This window comes from Neodiprion virginianus, chromosome 1 (genome assembly GCF_021901495.1).
Source record: "Neodiprion virginianus isolate iyNeoVirg1 chromosome 1, iyNeoVirg1.1, whole genome shotgun sequence".
Classification (NCBI taxonomy): domain Eukaryota; kingdom Metazoa; phylum Arthropoda; class Insecta; order Hymenoptera; family Diprionidae; genus Neodiprion; species Neodiprion virginianus.
Window position 1 is genome coordinate 13,907,315 of NC_060877.1, and position 21,861 is coordinate 13,929,175.

The following is a 21,861-nucleotide window of genomic DNA, read 5'->3' on the forward strand; positions in this document are numbered from 1 at the left end:
TATTTGGACCGTTTTTTTGGTAACTGTTATAACGGTAGTTTGTTTTTTTGATTTTTTCTTGGAACTTTCATCAGAGTCTTCATCAATCGCATCTGTTAGTTGTTTTCCAATTTTTCTTTTGTTATTCACGGAATTTTCGATGTACCCTTCGGCTACTTGCGTGGATTTACATCTACCATGTCTTTTCAACGTCGTGATGTCAGCTCCCGAATCTACGAGCAGAGTGGCCGAAGAACGCCTAAAACTCTATCCTGTATACAATTCAGGATTTTCTAACTCTAACCATGTGGCAATTTTTTTCGGCATACTACCGATTAAATTCTTCCCCATTGGTTGATTACAGCACTTGCCGTTGCGGTAACCGATGAAAAGTTTTGTTATTGGTGTATGTTTCGGTTTTAATAGCATGTAGTCGATCACGATCTTCTGGTATTTACCTTCGAGCACAAAGGTTCTTGGTGAATGTGTTCGTATTGGGTATTGTCGCAACGAGATAGGCGTCGTGTAGTTTAATATTATCCATAGTCAAACCATAAAGCTCTTGATCTGTGCATGCCCCATGTATGCCAAGAATAAGAGCAGCCTACGGATAATGTAAATATTCATTCACCGTGATTGAATGTTTTCTTTTCTTTTCTTTTCTTTTTTACACGAAAATTTGAAAACTTACCTTTGCAGCTAAAAATTCTTTGTCAGAAGCTTCTTCTAGAAATGTTTTTACTTCAGCTGGTGAAAAAACTTTGGCTTTTTTCGGTGTGTATTTGGTGTGCAATTTTTTCAAGTAAGCTTGCAACTTATTGTAGCTGCTGATGTCTATGGTATGTTCAATGTTCAAAATTGTTTTCAACATTGAATATTTCGACCATAGAGTCGAAGATACAAAGTTTTGTGAAAGTCCGTGAAAGTATGCCAAAAATACTTTTTCATCGAAAGAGTTTGTTTTGTTATGTTTCATCCACTTTCGAAAATCATCGTAACACACACGGTAAATAATCTTCGATTTATCTGAAAGCAATTGGCTCACCGCATCTTCAGCTGCTGCCAAAATACCGTCCGGAATAGAGTCACTATCACTCATTTTATACTAACGATGGATAATCAAAGCGGGACTGATTATATGGTTACGCATGGAAGCGGGTGACACACACACTCATGGACATATTATTGGTAAAGTCGGTAAGGTAGGATTTGAAGTGTCTAATCCATTATGAACTTAATTTTCAAATGCAGGCGTAAGAAATTACAGTTATTATTTTACGCCCGAATTTTAGGGCCCTCTAATTTTCTTTCCTTTGTATCATTAGGATGTTTGAACGTAAAAAAACGAATTTTATATTTTACGCCAGCAAGGTGTAAAATTGATTTTTACGCACAGTGTTGAAAAAAGTAGTATTTTACACCCCGAATATCGAGGTGTAAAATTGAATTTTACGCACACTGTTGCAAAAATGTTCTTTCTCCTGCCAACAGTAACACTCGATGTCTTTCTTCTTCTTCTCACGACCATTTTTCTTGAAGCCTTTGTTTCTGGAGTGTCCCTTCCTCTGTGAGCTACCGACCTTCTCGTCGCTGATCCTCATCGCCACCAATGCCATCCGCGCCGTCACTCTCCGCGTTCAAACGTATCTCCTCGTTAATAATAGACGTTCTCGCAGATTGTTCAGCGTTTGTCTCGTAGGGTCCACGCTGTCCCACGCAATCTGTAGCGTACTGAATTTCGACGTCAATCCCGCAAAATCTTCGCCATTATGATAACGTCCGATACGTTGCCTCGCCATATTCTGCACTTTCGTTATATGCTGCGAAACGGTATCGCCTACGCTCATTGAGTACTGGTGAAATTTCTGCGTCAACAGGAGCCGATTTGTCGCCGAATTGTGCTCATGGATGGCCGACAATTTCGTCCATATCTCCTTCGCCGTTTCGCAAACCAGAGGACCCTCGAGTCGATCAACCTCAAGCGAAGGTGATATAATAACCATCGCTTTTGCATTGTCCTTGATCGATTGATTTCTCGCGTTTTCTTCCGCCTGCGTGTAACTCGGCTTTACACGTACTCCTAATACCACATCATCGATGCCATACTCCACTAGAAGTGCCTTGAATTGGAATTTCCACGCAAAAAAATTCCTTCCATCAAACTTCGTTACAATTCTCACAGAAATATAGCCAGGCATTTTACAACTGTTCTTTGTAACTTCAAACTCGATCTCACTTTCGCGAACGTTTTGACAATATGGCCGACTACCACGGCTTGCGTCTCGCAACCCCGCGTTTTTCTTTTGTCTCAACCGTTTTCTCTCCGTTCAATTCTCTCGCTAGAAAACCGTCGCTGGACTCCTAACCTGTTACGATATAAAGTTGTAACCTTGATAAAACGCGAGAGGAGACGTTCTATAAAGAAATGTTGCACACGTTATATAGATGCGTGAAACGCGAACAGAAAATAAAATTTATTTTATATAAATACAGAGTGACTCTAGACGATACACAACGTTGTATCGCGATAGACGTACACTCGAAGACTGACACCGAGGACAGCTGATCCGCTAATTCTCGTGACACACATACATACGGTCACGGAAGGGTACGCAAATCGCAACCTTCTTCCATGAGCGCTAGAGTTCATACCTCACACTAATGTCAAGCACAACAAATACACGCAACAACATGCAAATTGTTTTTTCCTAAATATTGTTTTTAAAATTTGCACATCGAAATTTTTCCGAATTCTCGCAACGGTGCACCGTTGAGTACAAAAATAAACACTTCTATTCTCATTACTTGTGGAGGTTATTCGTCTCTTTTACGAACAAAGAAATAAATGTGTTAATAGTAACAACTTTCAAAACATTCAAATTATTGTTTACTACAAGACACAATTAATTAATGATGAAAACGATTTCTCAACCTCGGTAAATTGTTGCGTAAATATTATTCTTGGATCTGAAGGGCATAACAAAAACAGTTTTTTTGTGTTAACGTTGCAGCCCGGATGGGGTCCCTCCTCAGAACAATTTATGTAAGAACATCCGTCACGAAGAGAAAAAAATTATGAAATACAATTAATTATCACAAAATTAATATGTAGAAGACTTATGTGATAAGCAAAGCTGATTGTGCTAATATTATTAAGAGAAATTACCTGATGATGACATGGCACTTTCAATTTTCGAAGAAAAAGAAACAACAAGTAGTAGTAATAAATAAACGGTCGAATAATCGAAAAATCTCAAAATGTTCATTTTACAAAACACACAACTACTGGTATGCGAAACTCCCAAGCATTCATCTTGGTTGGTAAATTTGAATAAAATCACGCAAATGACAAATTGTGAGACTAGCTCACTTTTGAACATGTGAATCGTCCCGAATGTAATGAAAGGAGAACGACTTCAATCATTATCAGAGCAAGCACAGATTCAACGAGTTAAATAGATGTAAGAAAATGTTAGGAAGGTAAAATCAAGAGCAAGCTCAGTCGGTAATTAATAGTTATATTTGATATATCACAGAGGTGTAAACAGTTCTCAGATGTTCGATATCTTGTCTTCGTTTGACAGAATTGAGATGTGCAACAATATTGCACATTTCTAACAACAACCTTTTGTAAAACATTGGTTCAGCATCTAAAATGCTGGCTTGAGAATGATTAAATGTGTGACCAAAATCGATAGCGTGTCTAGTCAGCGCTGTATAATTATCATCATGCTCATGTATATTACGTTTATGTTCAGTTATTCTCGTATGTAGTTGCCTACCTGTTTGACCTATGTAGGACATGTTGCATTGGTTGCAAGGAATTTTGTAGACTACACAAGAGCGCATATCCAAGGGTACTAGACCCTTTCCAGAGTCAAACATAGAGGATAAATCATGTGCATTTTTACCCAAAAATTGGATATTATATTTAGAGAAAATTCTGTTGAGAGACTTGAACAGGCCAGCAACATACGGGATAGAAACAAAGATTTTATATTAACTTGTGCAACAGATACACCATTATTGTTGTTGGAACTGATCACCGACAAAATGGAATTGTATTTACTATGTATAAGTTTGTTAAGAAGCGGAGTTGGATAGTCGTTATTACGTAGTCCGTGGTGAATCAAGGTCAAATTTTTGTGATGAAATTCAATACCAGATAGTCTAATCGCTCTATCAACCAGACAATAAATCGTTCCAATCTTGTATGATCTGGGATGGTGAGAATGAAAATTTAGGTACCTTTGTGACCAAGTGACCTTATGGAACCAGTCAGTCTTGATAAGCTGGTTATCATTAATGATTAGAACATGCAAAAAACTAATCTCACGATGTCACTCTACTTCAGAAATTAATTGTAATCGCGGGTGGAAATGGTTAAAGACAGATACCGTAAAGGGACCGCAGTGATTATGTCATCTACATATGAGAGATTCTCCGTCAACTCGGCCACTTTTTTTTCGACCATCTCAGATCTGCCCCATAATTGGTTATATCAAAGTACTACTAAAAGGTACTCTATGTGAATTTTTTCAGATTTTTTAATTCATTATTTGAGAAATTGCCGTTTTCTTTTTCAAATGAATATATCTCGGAAACTTGAAGTAACTGAAAAAAAAATGACTCGACATAAAAGTTGTAATTTTTTGTTAGCTTTCGGAAGGAATTTTTGAAAAAAGTTTTACATTCTGGTAACGCCGATTTTTTACCAAAAAAGGAAGAAATTATTTTTTTTATTCAAAAAGGACTCTTTTTTTTGCTAAAAAAATTACAGAGTCTTCCAATATGTGTGACCGACTGAGCTTGCTCTTGATTTTACCTTCCTAACATTTTCTTACATCTATTTAACTCGTTGAATCTGTGCTTGCTCTGATAATGATTGAAGTCGTTCTCCTTTCATTACATTCGGGACGATTCACATGTTCAAAAGTGAGCTAGTCTCACAATTTGTCATTTGCGTGATTTTATTCAAATTTACCAACCAAGATGAATGCTTGGGAGTTTCGCATACCAGTAGTTGTGTGTTTTGTAAAATGAACATTTTGAGATTTTTCGATTATTCGACCGTTTATTTATTACTACTACTTGTTGTTTCTTTTTCTTCGAAAATTGAAAGTGCCATGTCATCATCAGGTAATTTCTCTTAATAATATTAGCACAATCAGCTTTGCTTATCACATAAGTCTTCTACATATTAATTTTGTGATAATTAATTGTATTTCATAATTTTTTTCTCTTCGTGACGGATGTTCTTACATAAATTGTTCTGAGGAGGGACCCCATCCGGGCTGCAACGTTAACACAAAAAAACTGTTTTTGTTATGACCTTTACATCCAAGAATAATATTGACGTAACAATTAATTAATCTGGAAAGCTATCTGATTCCCTTGAAATTTATATCATCCAGACTGCCCAAAAAGTCTAATGTACAATTGGGAACAATGAATCTGAGACGGCTAATTTTTTATACTAGACAGTTATGTTGGCAATACAGAGAAATCTACAGCGCCGTAGTGGGCCGACCGCGAGACAAACTCAATCTCAATAAACATAATATAACCCAAGACCATCGAATCTAACCTTGGAATATCGCGGGGATAATTACTTGTTGGATTGACACATCAACAAGTATTTCAAGGTTAGATTCGACGGTCATGGGTTACGTTATGTTTATTGAGATTGAGTTTGTTTCGCGCTGGGCCGACTACGGCGCTGTGGGTTACTCTGTGTTGCCAACATAACTATCTAGTGTAAAAAATTAGCCATCCCATTGACAGATTCATTGCCCCCAAGTGTACGTAGTAGTGTAGTCCAATAATCTAAAATTCGTGAACCAAGGATCATTTGCAAACTGGGTTTCCTTTCATCGATAATAAAGGACTAGATTACTTCAGAGTTCAGGTATAGAATAAGTACAATGAACATACATCGATAGCATCACTTTTCAATGCTAAACAACCAACTTATTATTTCTGAATGCATTTGTGAAAATGATCAATACTATATTACTCACTAAATGCCTCCAATTGTGTAATAAATTCATGGGATTTGATGCACAAGAATGTGTTATTTTGTTTTACAGAAATGAAATTCAAGCTATTTTCAAGAAGTTTCCAAAGCTACCAAGCACTTGATTATGTACCAACCAACCTCCAAGCAAATGATAAATGATAATGCTGTAAAGCTATATTATCGGTCTGGAGGTCCAGAAGTCTGTTTGTAAATTTTACCGAGACTCACCCTATTGATGTACTCGAGGTAAATTCCGTTCCGTTTTCCCGGGAATAAATTTGACAGATACTTTTCCTCTTCCGTCTGCGTAGAATTAAGGGGATCCTGATGCGTTGTTGGCAAGAGATGAACTTCCCTGATGTATGTTACCAGTTCAGAGTTATCCATAGGAACACTGTGTACGTACTCTTTCGTCATATTGATGTTGAAGGCCTTCCTCCTGCACATCAGTAAATTTATATATTTGGATTTTATTAGATGTATCTGATACCCATTCCCTAGTATAAACATATTGCACACATTTTTATTCGTGGCGTCACTCGTCGCCCGCGGTCAACCTATTTGCGGATTCACATTCCATACACTAACGGCTTAGTAGTCGGGGAGCTATAGTTATCTAAAGCGCAGGTTGTATGGAGAGTATTGAACACAGGTTTTGAAGTGATAATAGGACTCTTCCTCCTTGGCCTGTGTTTTCTTTCATTGTGCGTAAACAATGTACTTGACGTAATGACGCAGTTGACAACTAGTCAAATTGATATTCATTGAAATCGACAATTTCGTGCATATTTTATTATATTTCAATTGTTTTATTACACGAAACTGTACAGTTTTTCGAGATTCACTTTATTTGAGAATTTAGTCATTATATGTATATATTGTGACGTTAACGATTTTTTGCGAGCGATCCGCTCCTGTAAAGACCGCGCCAGTAGAAGTCTTTGTCCTAAAGAAGTAACAAAGTTGTGTATTTATTATGTGAAATATGTAAATGAGCTTCGCATTGGAAAGGAAAGTTAGAAGTTAGAAGTTAGTATCTTTTGAATCAAAAGTCTCTGTTTATGTCTATCTGTTTCTGTGCTGATGCGAGGTTTGAATCCATTGCAGCGTGGTTACAGACGCGAGTTTTTCGGTTCATCGTCCGAGCTTTTCCACAGACGAGCCATATCAAGCTGGAACCGCCACATTCGAAAATCGAAAAATTTCCTATGAAATAATTAAGGACTAATTAGAGGCTGATTAAATGCTCTATTTTCGAATTAAATGCTCCGCGTTTTTTAAAAGAAACCTGTGGTGGTGCCAGCTTGACATAAACCTGGAACCGCCACACCGAAAAAAAACGGAAAACACGTGAAATTTTGCAAAAGTGTTAGGGTCATAATTAAAGGCTAATTAAAGGCTCTTGGAATTCCTCATCTTTGAATTCGTTGCTTGGCGTTTTTCAAAAAAAACCTGTGGCAGTGCCAGCTCGAGATAAACCAGACTTAAAAAAAAACGGGAACGAGGTCAAAGTTTGAAAAAGTGTGAGGGTCATAATTGGAGGCTAATTAAAGGCTCCCGGAAAACCACCCGCTCGAATTAACTGCTCCACCCCCGAGGGGTGGAAACCACCAAAAAACTCGAAAAATCGGTGTAACTCTCGGACGCAACAACTTACAGAGTTCGTACGGGCGCTAAAATTACTCTAGAATTGAAGGCTCCCGGAATATCATCTGATCAAATTAACTGCTCCACCCCCGAGGGGTGGAAACCACCCAAAAACTAGAAAAATCGGTGTAACTTTTGGACGCAACAACTTACAGAGTTCGTACGGGCGCTAAAATTACTCTAGAATTAAAGGCTCCCGGAATATCATCCGCTCAAATTAACTGCTTCACCCCCGAGGGGTGGAAACCACCCAAAAACTAGAAAAATCGGTGTAACTTTTGGACGCAACAACTTAAAGAGTCGTACGGGCGCTAAAATTACTCTAGAATTGAAGGCTCCCGGAATATCATCTGATCGAATTAACTGCTCCACCCCCGAGGGGTGGAAACCACCCAAAAACTAGAAAAATCGGTGTAACTTTTGGACGCAACAACTTACAGAGTTCGTACGGGCGCTAAAATTACTCTAGAATTAAAGGCTCCCGGAATATCATCCGCTCAAATTAACTGCTTCACCCCCGAGGGGTGGAAACCACCCAAAAACTAGAAAAATCCGTGTAACTCTTGGACGGAACAAGTTACAGGGTTTCTAAAGGCGTCAAAATCACTCTTCAGTCAACGACTCTCGATACACTGCCCCTACAAATCAAATGCTTCACAGTCCACCCACAAGAGTGTGATTGACACACGAACTTTACGAATCAACGTAGCAGGTGAATGAAATAGGAACCAGGATTTTCAATGCGAAAAAATGCTCGTGTCGCGTGAATTCGTTACGCAATTTTTGTGTCTTGTACTTTGATTTCAGCATCGTCAACAACGAACGTCATTCCAGCGCAAATGAAGCATCGTTCGTGCAATTAGTGATTTCACTTGTCTGGATTGCAGGTGAGTGATGGAGATTATTTTCTATGTACCTTTCTCCAAACTATAAACATTATTCGTCACCGCCACCGACGGCACCATCACAGGAACTTAGCCCTTTCTTCTCTTTTCAGACACTATCTAGAAAGATAGTCACAATGGTCTAAATTGTGCTACAGGCTTGAGAAAGTGAGTGCGTTATATAAAGAAAACTCCTACTTCAAATTTCAAATCTTCAGAAGCTGCCAATCTTTTTTATGGCCTGGGAGTCAACGATAGCCGGGTTATTTTGGCAACATCAATTTATTTAATGAATCATCCGTGTAACATATAATAGTAATATGAATATTCTCCAACGCACCACCGTGCCGAGGGCTTACGGGAGAGCTTTATTCACGATTAAAAATCAACAAAAAAAAATTTATAGACGCATATGCGAAAGTGTTTTTACACATTGATTGGAACATAAGAATTTCACAAAATATCGTTTTTCGCCTGAATTTCACGACTAGACTCGTCTTTCACCCATATAAGCAGGCGTAAAAAAAATCTAAAAAAATTTGTATTATCAAGGATGAAATTAATTGCGATGCTTTTTTTTATAATAAAGAACACGAAAAGAATAGTGTTTCACCTATAAGATACAACGACGATCGTCCAGGACTGTGAAACTGCGTTGGGCATGCGGCACATGAGCGACGAGGTTAGAACGCTGCATCTCTACCTGCCTTAAGGACGTTCCCACCTAGCAGTGGTCCTCAACTTCTAAAACAGTCCCCCTATGTAAACTATACTATGATGCAATAACAAAAAGTTGAGGTGCAGTGTACATTTTCAGTGGCGCGAACGTGCGCAGAAGTCCAAAAATATACCCATTGCGTCGTTTCTCAGATCTGGCAACATTGTATTCTCTTTCTGTATATTATTATTATATCTGAGACGTGTGCTACAGAGTTTTAATGTTTTGAGGTTACTTTTATTTTGGAGTTAAAAAATAATTTATTTATAATGACTTCACGTTTGAAGAATGGGAGGTTTGTGAAAAAAAAAGTAGGCGATAGAGTAGCTAAAGCTCTAACAGCTATGTCAGAAGCTAAAAAAACAAAAATTCTCGAAACACTGCATGAAACTACTCAATGTAAAATTCCAGATGGGAATTGTATAGTTGCATTGGAAAAATTAGCTAAAAACCTCAAATGCACCAGCTGCAGCAGTCTTTTAGACATGGAAAAAATGTACGGCTATAACAGAGAAGGACTTCACGTAAAGTTTAAGATAAAATGTGATACTTGTGGCAGATATAATAATGTTAATACCGCAGAGTCCACCAATGGTGTTTCTGATGTCAATATGTCCGTGGTTTTAGGTAAGTGAATTCGCAATATTCTATTTATGTGTAAAAGTAAAAAACTTGAATTGACATAATTAATAGCTTTACAATTATTTTATAAGAAATTTATGATATTTACTATTTGAATGTTTCAGGGGCTATTCATGCCGGTGTTGGAAATACTGGCTTAAATAAAATTCTTGCTTGTGCCAATTTACCTCGAGTAATAGACAAAATTTATAAAAAGTACGAAGTTGTAGTTGGTCAAGCAATAGAATTAGAAGCTAAAGAAAGTTGCAAGCGAGCTGCTTCTGAGGAAAAAGAATTGGTGATAAAAAATGTCAAAAAGTTGTGTGACACATTGTAAGCATCCATTCTAATTCATTTGAACTGTTCAATGGACTGATGCTGATCATCATAATAATTATAAATCATTTTCTCAACACTGATTTTTATAAAATTGTAATATAATTTATTGAAAAATTGTAAAATTATATTTTCTACGAATGAATTATTTGTAATATAATATTAAGCAGAAGTAGTTATTATTTTGTTTCAATTTATATCTTAGGATTTGAATATTATACATAAACTGGTGATTTATAATTATTATGCTATCAGTAAATGTATAATATACAACAACATTTATTTTTACACAAAATAAAGGAGAGACTTTATCTTGTTGTAATTATTTACAATATTTCGATCAAGAATTGAATTAAATATTCAATAAGTTGACAAGCACTAATCTACATTATGTACTTGTATTTTTTACAAAAAATGTATTGCTATTAATTTCACGGCATTGAATTGTCTACATAAAATAAAAAAAAAATAATTGTAAATCTGGTTTAATTTTTTTATTTTAACTATTTTTATTTATTATTTCAGACCAGTGGAGATTGCCCAAGATATTTTCCCGCAGTTAGATGTCCTTACGCTTTCCTCAAATGATAATCAAAATTTATTTGATAATACACTAGGTGAAATAATAAATATCATTGTGTCATTTGATATGGGCTGGTCTAAACGCGGTAACGGGCGTAGCTATGATAGTTTGAACGGTTATAGCACTATCATCGGTTTCTTGTCAGGAAAAATTCTAGACTACGCAACTAGAAATAGAAAATGTAAGAAATGTGATATGGGGCATAAAAAAGATGATCATGATTGTAGATTGAACTTCTGCGGAAGTGCTAAGGCAATGGAAGCTGATGCAGGAGTTCAACTTGTTAATCACAGCAACATCTTAAAGGAAGCAGGACTACAAGTACGTGTTATTGTAGGAGATGAAGACAGCTCAATGATTGCAGCAGTAAGAGCAGATAACCCAGGTCAAAAGTATCATAAATTAGCCGACAAAAATCATTTAACCAAAAATTTTGGAAAAGAGTTATATAAATTACGCGATAAGTTTAGAGAGTTAAATAAAACAAATGTTATTCCTCATTTAAAAAAGTGTTTTTCATACGCTGTTGCACAAAATAAGGGCAATTCCGAAAACTTAGCTAGAAATTTGAGACAAATACCGGATCATATTTTTAGCAGACATGAAAACTGTGGAAAGTGGTGTAACCCAAGTAAAAATCATGCTCTAAACCTATCTGATGAAACCTTGTATGAAGAATTATTACATTTGTTCGATAAATACGCACAAAACTCTCATAAATTTTCTATTGCCGCTTCAAGTCAGGGCAATGAAAGTTTTAACAATATTATAGCAAACAAAGCACACAAAAACAAGTGTTTAAGTACTAGCTTTTCTTGTGATATTAGGGTAGCTGACGCCGTCTGCGCTAAAAATGACGGTGAACGAAGTATTATAAATATTAAGCAAAGACTGAATATTCCTGCTGGATCTCACACAGTCAATTATGTTAAACGAAGTGAAATGAAACGAGAAAAACGATTGGCAATGAGTAAGTCTAAAGCAAAAAAATTAAGACGTATAGAATTAAAACAGAAACGAGAACTTTTACGTAAAAATACCGAAAGACATGAAGGTATAACTTATAAGAGTAATTGTGGAATGGATAAAATAAACAATTACGTGCGTAAACACTGTGATGATAATAATAATATTGCATTAGATGATGAAACAAAAATTGTTTACTTTGATTTAGAAACAACTGGATTCGCCTCAGATGCTCATATTATACAAATTGCAGCGATCTGTGATTGTAAAATTTTTAATATCTATGTACACACGAAGACCGAAATTTCATCGTCAGCCACTACAGTTACTAAACTTCATCATAAATATGGAGACTTATTCTACGGAGACAAACAAGTCGTAACACTCAAAATTTCTGATGCTTTAGAATCTTTTCAACAATTTTTAATTAGCTTATCCGATGGACAACAGAAATGTTTATTAGTTGCACATAATGCTCGCTTTGACGTACCACGACTCTTACGAGCTATTATGAATGTTAAAGTCGAACTTTTAGATTTAATTGTTGGTTTTGCTGACACTTTATTATTGTTCAGAAAGTCTTTGGTTGATAGGAAAGGACCGGGTCAATTTAAATTAGAGAGTTTAAGTAACGACTTCTTACACCCTGATAATGATCAGGAATCTTTTCATGACGCTGCGTATGACGTTGTGGTACTTCAAGACTTAATTAATACATTAAACCTGCGAAGTGGTGTATTAAAGGCATGTAAAAACAGTAATATTTATTTGGAAGAGTTATCCAACTCAGATAAAACTAAAGTAAACTTAAAAATGTTAGTCGAATTAAGAAATATTATTTCAGTTAATATGTGTAAAAAATTGGCTTCAAATGACATTTCTTGTGATAATTTGAGGGAAATCTATAGAGTAGGTGGAGAAAATGCTATTGTGCAATTGTTTAGCGAAAAATTAGATAATAACAAAGTGCGAATAACTAAAAATAAAAAAATTTTAACGGCAGTTTTAGACTTCCTAAAAAATGAAAATTCGCCAAAGATTAAGAATTTAAAATCACCAAAAAAGAAAATTAAAAAAATACCTATGTCTAAAAAATAATATATTTCTAAAATGTTTTATTTTGTGTTACTTGATAAAATTATAGTTTTTATGAAAATTATATGATTGATTATATTTTTGAATCTATAATTGTTGATGATGTTAACATAACGAGTATTAATGTTGAAAAATAATTTATAATAAATACTTAATATACTTAAAAAATTGCATTTTTCTTTACAACAGCCTACAGTTAACCTATCTGTGAGCGGTTCACATTTATTTACAACTACTACGCCTATACGGTATTTTGAACTTTCCGCCCAACGCAACGTTGCCAAGTCGCTATTTCTCACTGATCAAGTAATGAAAAAAAAGTGAAAAGTAGCTCACTTTTAACATTTTTTATAATTAAATGAATACCGCTTCTTTGTGTTATTTTTTGAGAAACATGTTTATTATATGTTCAATTAGTGATTTTCAGTTTTTCATAGAAATTCCAAGAAAATTACTGTAGTAACTTAAAAAAAAGGTGCGCCACAATGGGGGTTAGGATAGGGATCACATGTTAAATATGTAAATTTCAACTTGCAATATTTCAAAATTTAGCACCGCAAGAAGGGTTTTAAAAAATTCCTACACATAAAGGGCACTCATAAGTATGTGTATTCAAAATTTGGAAAATATTAGAAGAAAAGTGTTTTTGGTGGGAACGTCCTTAAAGACGATCGTTGGTGTTCTGAATGATTGGAAGACCATCGTGAAGCTGTTTTTTCCATGTTATACGTTTACTCAGTGAATAAATTAAAACTCTGGCGGATAGTTGTAATAGATCTTTTACCGTAAGAATCGAGACTCAAATATACTGGTAAAATTCGCAAAATTTCACCACTTATGTGGGTGGAAGACAAGCGTGTCGTGGAATTCAGGCGGAAGATGATATTTTCCTAAGTTTCTTATGTTCCAATTAATGCGTACAATAAGTTTCACGTATACGGCTATAAATATTGTTTGTCAATTTTTTTGCTGTAATTGTAACCTTCCCGTAACTTCCAGTCATGAGGGTGCGTTGGAGGTTGTTCATATTACTATCAGGATAGAGCCCTTACGCGGATCTCGGGGTGTATAAGGCATTTATTCAGGGATAAAAATATATATATATTGTGACGGGACGCCTGGCTGGCGTACCGACACCTGGGGTTCGGCGCGTGCCCCCTAATATTTTGCTTGGTAAACCCAAGCCAAATCTAACTGTCCACTCGATAACCCCGCCACACACCGGGAACCCAATCAAATTACACGATTTACCGTACCCCTTCTTCAGGGAACGCGACCAATCTCTATCCCCGAAAACGGCGTAACTAGACAATAAGAGTATATAAGACGAGCTCAAATGCGAATCTAGCAATCTATTACCTATTGAGCAACCGCCAGGATAGATTATCGAAGACTTCCACGAGAAGACCCATACTTCCCACATCCACGAGGAGCCGGACACCAAGGACCCACGATCAGGAGACGTGGAGTACCCGTGCAAGGAATCCTCAACACCACTTCCCATCAAAGGAGGGCATTCAGCGTACTAATAAATTCTATTTGTTTTCAATAAAATAAATTCCTTAGGTACCAGGGAGCCGTGTCTGAGTGAAGAACAGCATTGCGTCTGACCTCATAGCTCAGATACGGTGATCGTCTCACAATCCCCCGACCCGTAGGTAGGACACCTGAACCCGTAGAGAGTCACGGTCATAGCGACTGAAAGTCTTAATACAGGTGAAGGTAAATTTGCGTAGAATCCCCTTGCCTTTAACTACCACGCTAGTAATATCCAGTCTTGCCATACGCAAACTGAATCACTATCAAAGTCCTTCTGACTACTGTGCTATCACTCACGTAATATTCTGTTTCAGTACTATCTAAACGAATAATTATAATATCAAAATCAACTGTCAGCGACGATTCCTCATTATCAAATACCGTCCCTCTGACGACCAGGCTATCGCATAAATAATAGTGAGTCTACCCATAGGTAAACCGAACTATCATCTAAGTCCTTCCGACTACCATACTCGCACACGAATGATATTCTGTCTTAGTTCCCACTAAACGAATCATTATCCATCACCAAAACCGACTAGTCAACGATCCAGAATAATCAAATACCGTCCCTCTGACCAACATGTTATCATGCAATTAATAGTCAGTCTTGCCGCAGGCAAACTTCATTAATATCAGAGCAAATAAGGAAGAACTATCCCTTCCGAAATTATCAAAAATCTCTTAGAGATTACCAGAAGAATAAGTTCACAACCTTTCATCCTGTCTCTTATCCCGCCTCACGGGAACAAAACATTGACGTATCACTGCCATATTTCCTTTCCAGAAATAGATATTTCGCATCACGAGTCAACCTCTCAGAGCGATCTATTTGTGCGTGCTTCACACTCACAGATCAAGTTTGACCCTCAACCGTTTACACGGCCTATGATGATGGGTCTATTCCACTCGTGCCTTTGCACATGAGGGTGAAAAAACAAATTCTGAAGCTATCTCGAAAAACCAAGTTGAAGTGGTCAAACTATTCGGGCTGTTCCAGAAGTTAATCACACAATTAACAAGTCGTCCTTCTCCACCTTCCTTCCCTGTCCAGAGACCGAATCCTGCACCTCTATCCCAGAGACAGGAAACTCTCAAAATAAATATATCATTCGAGTATGCGCTAAATATCACACATAGCGTGTGAAGTTTTGGCGAAACAAAGCCCGCAAATAAACTGTACGTCTCATTGGCGAAAGCGTGCAAACTCGAAACGTTTCAATATATATATATTTACCTCCAAACAGGTTCAAATGTCCCATTTGTGTATAAAAATACGCCTGTTAAAATTTGAACTCTCATTATTAACATTATGAGGGTGCGCACCGTACTTTTCTTTTTTCCATTAGAAAAACATGGGCTAAATGCTTCTTGCCCCTTTCTATTTTTATAACTAGCTTACGATGCGTCGTACAGAAAATTCACAGACAAATTTTCGTAGAGAATTAAACGCTCTACAAAAAAGGTCTTCCATTATTTTTTGATAAATTCACTCGTTGAAAAGTTATTAGAGGTCAAAAGTCATGTAAGAACGTCAAACACTTATTAAAGAGTAGCTTTATCAGAAAATGATAAGATGTCTTTTCTTGAACAGCGTTCAATTCTCTACAAAAATATGTCTATGAATTTTCTGTACGGCGCATCGTTAGCTAGTGATGAAAATCAGAATGAGCCAAAAACGATTTTCTCCCATGTAATCCTTATGAAAAATGGAAAAGTGCGATGCGCAACCTCTTAATGTTAAGATTGAGAGCTCAAATTTTGAAAGACGTATTTTGGTGCTAAAATGGAAGTTCTCAACTTGTTTGGAAGTAAAAAAAATTACTTTTTTTAAACTATCTCGCTGTACATTCAAAATAGTTGTAAAATTGATTATTCGATAGTATTATGAATTTGACTTATAGTTAAGACCTCAAGATACAAGAAGATATTTTTCCAGTATTTTGGGTATTATAAAGTTTGAAGTGGTTTAATGTGCCGCAAATGCAAACGGCTCATGTTTACCTGTGGTGAGGTACGAAAAAACGGAGTATGGTTTCAGGGTGAGGGCTTACATAGCTTTACAGCACATGATGTGAATGCAAAGATGTCGATATATTGTCGATTGATGTTCCCAACACAGAAGAAAAGTTAAAAATGGCAGTTTTGGTTATTTCAAAGACTCTTGCAATTGAAATATTTCCCGAGATGTGCGATGCCATGATGGCTAACATCACGGTCGCCTACACACAATCTACATTCTACTGAAATCATACATGCTGTGAGTACCAATAGCTATTTTGTTGAGTAAAAATGATTTTTGCCTACCGATGAGATTTAATATTAACAATGTGTACTTATAACCAATTACCGGCCAATAAAATTGATGAGTTTTTGATACATAATGGAATTTAACACAGGTCATTTAAATGAATTTACTCGAAGCGCTTAGGCATTGACAAGCTTTTTTTGCTAACTGTCGAAATACCCTCTGTTCGCCTGCATTTTTGTGATCATGATTAATTCATATTTTATTATTAATATTTTTATTATTAATTATTACTGATTTACGATTCTGATTTATGGGCGGATTCAATTCAATGGATCAGGGGCGATAACGTCGGAAATGAACCAAGTCAACGTAGAGTGAAATATGGTTTGGATGACGGTGACTGGCTTATACGGGCAGAACACATTATCGCAGCAAAGTTGTGAGCGAAGAACAATTTTCAACAATGTTGACACCTGATCCAATAGCACTCCACATTTATACACCAGCACGAAGTTACGGGCGAAACCAGAAATTACTCTATTTAAAATAGTCTCGGGAATCATGGATTGGAACGGGGTATCATGATTCCTGATAGCGACGAAGTAGTGAACTTTACTGCAAAACGGTCCCGTGAAACTTGAATTCTTTTGTACTACTAACAGAACAGAATAATCGGTTTGATCGTTGACAAAACATGAAATCAACTGAACACTTAAGAATTTTGTATACCCTGAAATTCATTCAAATTTCTCTGCTGATTTTTGTAGAGCTTGTGTTGTTGAAAATTCTTCTGTTATCAGAGACAATTCAATAATGCATTGTTTTGAAGTGACCGAAATCTGGAAATTAGAACGGATTACGTCAACTTGTATGGATTTTCTGAAACACAAACTTTTAAACTGTGCAGCGGAGAGCCTATGATTAAGAGATTAATGTAACGCCTCCAAAGACCACCTAACTTAATCCGTCCAAGAGTAACAGCGATTTTTCTAGTTTTTGGGTGGTTTCCACCCCTCCGGGGTGAAGCAGTTAATTTGAGCGGATGATATTCCGGGAGCCTTTAATTCTAGAGTAATTTTAGCGCCCGTACGAACTCTGTAAGTTGTTGCGTCCAAAAGTTACACCGATTTTTCTAGTTTTTGGGTGGTTTCCACCCCTCGGGGGTGGAGCAGTTAATTCGATCGGATGATATTCCGGGAGCCTTTAATTCTAGAGTAATTTTAGCGCCCGTACGACTCTTTAAGTTGTTGCGTCCAAAAGTTACACCGATTTTTCTAGTTTTTGGGTGGTTTCCACCCCTCGGGGGTGGAGCAGTTAATTCGATCGGGTGGTTTTCCAGGAGCCTTCAATTCTGAAGTAATTTTGACGCTCGTACGAACTCTGTAAGTTGTTGCGTCCGAGAGTTACACCGATTTTTCGAATTTTTTGGTGGTTTCCACCCCTCGAGGGCTGAGCAGTTAATTCGAGCGGGTGGTTTTCCGGGAGCCTTTAATTAGCCTTTAATTATGACCCTCACACTTTTTTGAAATTTGACCTCGTTCCCGTTTTTTTTAAGTCTGGTTTATCCCGAGCTGGCACCGCCACAGGTTTTTTTTGAAAAACGCCGAGCAACGAATTCAAAGATGAGGAATTCCAAGAGCCTTTAATTAGCCTTTAATTATGACCCTAACACTTTTGCAAAATTTCACGTGTTATCCGTCTTTTTTCGGTGTGGCGGTTCAAGGTTTATGTCACGCTGGCACCGCCACAGGTTTCTTTTAAAAAACGCGGAGCATTTAATTCGAAAATAGAGCATTTAATTAGCCTCTAATTAGCCCTTAATTATTCCATAGGAAATTTTTCGATTTTCGAATGTGGCGGTTCCAGCTTGAGATGGCTGAAGAAAGTAGCACTGAGCTGGAATGACGATAAGCGGAGCATATTTCCCAACACAACCGACAGGCTTCCCTGGAGCTAGATGAGTGTATAACACTGGACTTGTACATAAACTGGACCTTAGAATATAAAATATGCTATTGTGGCCGTTGATTAATCTAAGTTTGTAGTTTGGGTAAAATTATTGTCGAGCTTTTTTCACAATTTGAGATGTCACGTTCTTCTGACACAATTTGAGATGTCACCTTTTTGTGGCACAATTTGAGATGTGACCTTCTTTTGGCACAATCTAAGATGTCACGTTCTTCGGGCACAATTTGAGATGTCACGTTCTTCCATACTGCCGTCGATTTTAACATCATTCATTTTATTATCCATAGCTAATTTTCTTCTCTATTGCTAAATTTTTATTAACCGCCTAAATCGATTGCTTACCGCAACAGTACCACAGCCTAGATTTCTACGTATAAATCATTGTCCAAGGTATAAGTTCTCTAGATCTCGAATGTGCCGTATCGTTTATTACCTAAATCTCGTGATTCTTAGTTTCGCAATTCAGGCAGTGTACATCTTTTGTGAATATCCAGCGATACCGATATCTTTTCCATAACAATATCTGAAACTAGAGTACGACTATAGTATCATTAATTAAGTTGGAACTAGTTATCACCCGAGTGCCTGCACTTTTACTGCTCCGTTCGTTAATTGTGACACCGTTATAAAATCAAACATATTCTTCAAGTTTTATTTAGTTATTTTACTGCATTTGCTATAGATTCTCGTTGATTTTCCTTCTTTCCGGTATTTTTCCTTTTGTTAATTATCCTTTCTCCATTTTAAGTAATTTCTTAGATCTTATTGCATGTTAGTTATATCTTTCTTTTTATTGTAAACTTGCTGATTGTTAATTATAGGATAAAAGTCTCATGTTTCGTACCAATATTTGCTGTCTTGTTTATCACAGTAATATCTCTCCTGCTAATTTGTTTAAATTTCCTTCCTGTGATTGTGAGTCTATTTCATTTTCTGCTACTTGATCAACATACAGTACGCTCTTTCAATAGTGCCGGTGATGGGCGTATAGGGAAATATCTAACCGAGGAAAGCAGTACCCCCACTCTCGATGCGTCTCGGCAACGAAAACAATAGCACAACGCACCTACCGTGCGGCAGTATTGAAAGTGCAATAGAACTTATCCACGGTTGGGGGTCGTGTTCGAGTAAAAAACAGGGGAAGCGGCAGTATTGGCATAATTAACGCAATACCTACTTTCCTTTGGGTATTCTATTTGGTTATTCCCCAGTCTTCTACCAGTAGCTTGTCTATTTGAATTAGTCATCCAAAACCGTCGTGAGGTTTGTTTCGCCTTTTCTCATATCTTTTCTCTTTTGTAAAAATTGATGCAATTGCGTCTAGTGACCAACTTTTTTCTTTTGCCAAAACTAATCTACGCCATAGAGTAACTGAGTGATTGCCCTCACGTCACCTTATCTTACCGTGTGGAAAATTAATCGTGACAAGTTTAACATACTTCTCTAATTCTGCTTAGCATCGTTATTGAGGAATTAATTTTCAACTTTCGATCATTCTGACGAATTGAAATATGAGCGTGTACTTTTTCTCAATTACCATTGCCATTATACCTTGCTGCAACCCACTCGACTGACTCATCAACCATGTCATTTCTGTCCAACTATTGAGTAGGCTAAATTACCCCTAGGAGTCTTGATCTTATATCCCACTGCCCTCATACAAACTTTGAAGACTGGCACTGTGCAGTGGTTTTTAGCATTCAGGACGGCATCTATTTGCTCATGGTGGATGGACGGAATAGCTGAACTGCGGAAGAGCTGCCTGGCCAAACGAAGACGGATAGCGAGGGCTGGCGGGAGACCCGAAAGGGAAACCCTCCAAGCTGCATACAAGACGAAACGGAAGCGACTGACAAACACTATCAGAGTAGTAAAGCACGATGCTGGAAAAAGCTCTGCGAGAAGGTGGACCGGGACCCGTGGGGTACGGGTCACAAGATCGTAACCGGTAGACTAGGGGCCTGGATCCCGCTAGAACTCAAAAACGCTGAAATGGCACGACGGATCGTCGACAGACTATTCGCGACACATCCGACATATATGGATGCAACCAACAACAACGAGATGGTGGTGATATTCTAGTCTTTACCGCGGAGGAGCTCGCCACAGCAGCCAACGCGATGAGAACGGATAAGGCGCCAGACCCCGATGGGGTACCGGCGAAGGTTGTTTGGCTGATGGCTAACCTGAAGCCTGAGATACTCTTGGACCTGTACAACACGTGCGTGATGACAAGGACCTTCAGCGGCCGGTGGAAGGCGGCGAAGCTGGTCCTTGTCCCTAAGGATGAGAGTGACTTCTGCACCGTCGGCCTACCGGCCGCTGAGCCTACTGGACACGACAGGGAAACTGGACGAACAATTACTGAGACCAAGACTCAAGGACGCGAAACAGAACGCAGGAAGCCTCTGGGACCAGCAGTTCGGCTTCCGAAGGGGTCGATCAACGATCGAAGTAATCTAGGAGATGGTAGACTTTTTCTGCGACACAGACAGACACTGTTACGCTGCGTGACCTATCGTGCTGCTGGCGACATTAGACGTCAAGAACACCTTGAACTCGACCAGGTGGGTGGACATCCTGGAGGCGCTGAGCGGCGACTTCGGAGGTTCCATTGTACTTGCTCCTGGTTGGGGAAGACTACCTTCAAAACAGACGATTAACATATGAGACAATCGAAGAGCAAATGACACGAGAGATCACCGTAGGGGTCGCCCAAGAATCCATACATTGACCAGACTTCTGGAACGGTACCTACGCAGCCAGCTCAGACTGGAGCTCCCTCTTGGCGCACGCCTAGTCGCATACGCGGATGATCTGGCGGCGGTGATAGTCGAGCGCTCTCCAGAACTGGCACAGCATAAACTGAACCAGACGATGAGACAAGTCGTACGGTGGATGCCTGACTACGGGCTGCAACTGGCAACGAAAAGACAGAACTGGTGATTCTCACCGGAAAACGTATACCAACGAGATTGGAGAGCAAGTCAAGTACCTGGAAGTGACCGTAATACAAAGATGACCTTCTGGAATTATAGTATACAAAGGACAGACCGGAAAGCGGACAAAAGAATAGCATCCCTAAGTCGCCCAAGGATGGTCTAGCCCTTTTTGGTGTTCCTGGCTTGGTTTTCTTGGGATTGCTGCGGTAATCACAACTTCTCTCCTGTCGACTACACCTCTTTTCGTCCGTACTGATTGCCGCTGTCAACTCTGGGCTGGACCGCATAAGTGGCTGTGCAGCTGCTGTCAGTC

The 21,861-nt window shown here is 38.0% G+C and overlaps 1 protein-coding gene across 2 annotated transcripts in view; it reads right to left on the minus strand.

The window, feature by feature from the left end:
• The window catches only part of LOC124299694 (protein Star-like), an 83,473-nt gene that overhangs the window by 48,465 nt on the left and 13,147 nt on the right, over window positions 1-21,861 (minus strand). For both annotated transcript variants that reach the window (XM_046753098.1, XM_046753020.1), the window contains one exon: window positions 6,227-6,437. In XM_046753098.1, the coding sequence (XP_046609054.1) occupies window positions 6,227-6,437 (211 nt within the window). The remainder of the gene's footprint in view (window positions 1-6,226; window positions 6,438-21,861) is intronic.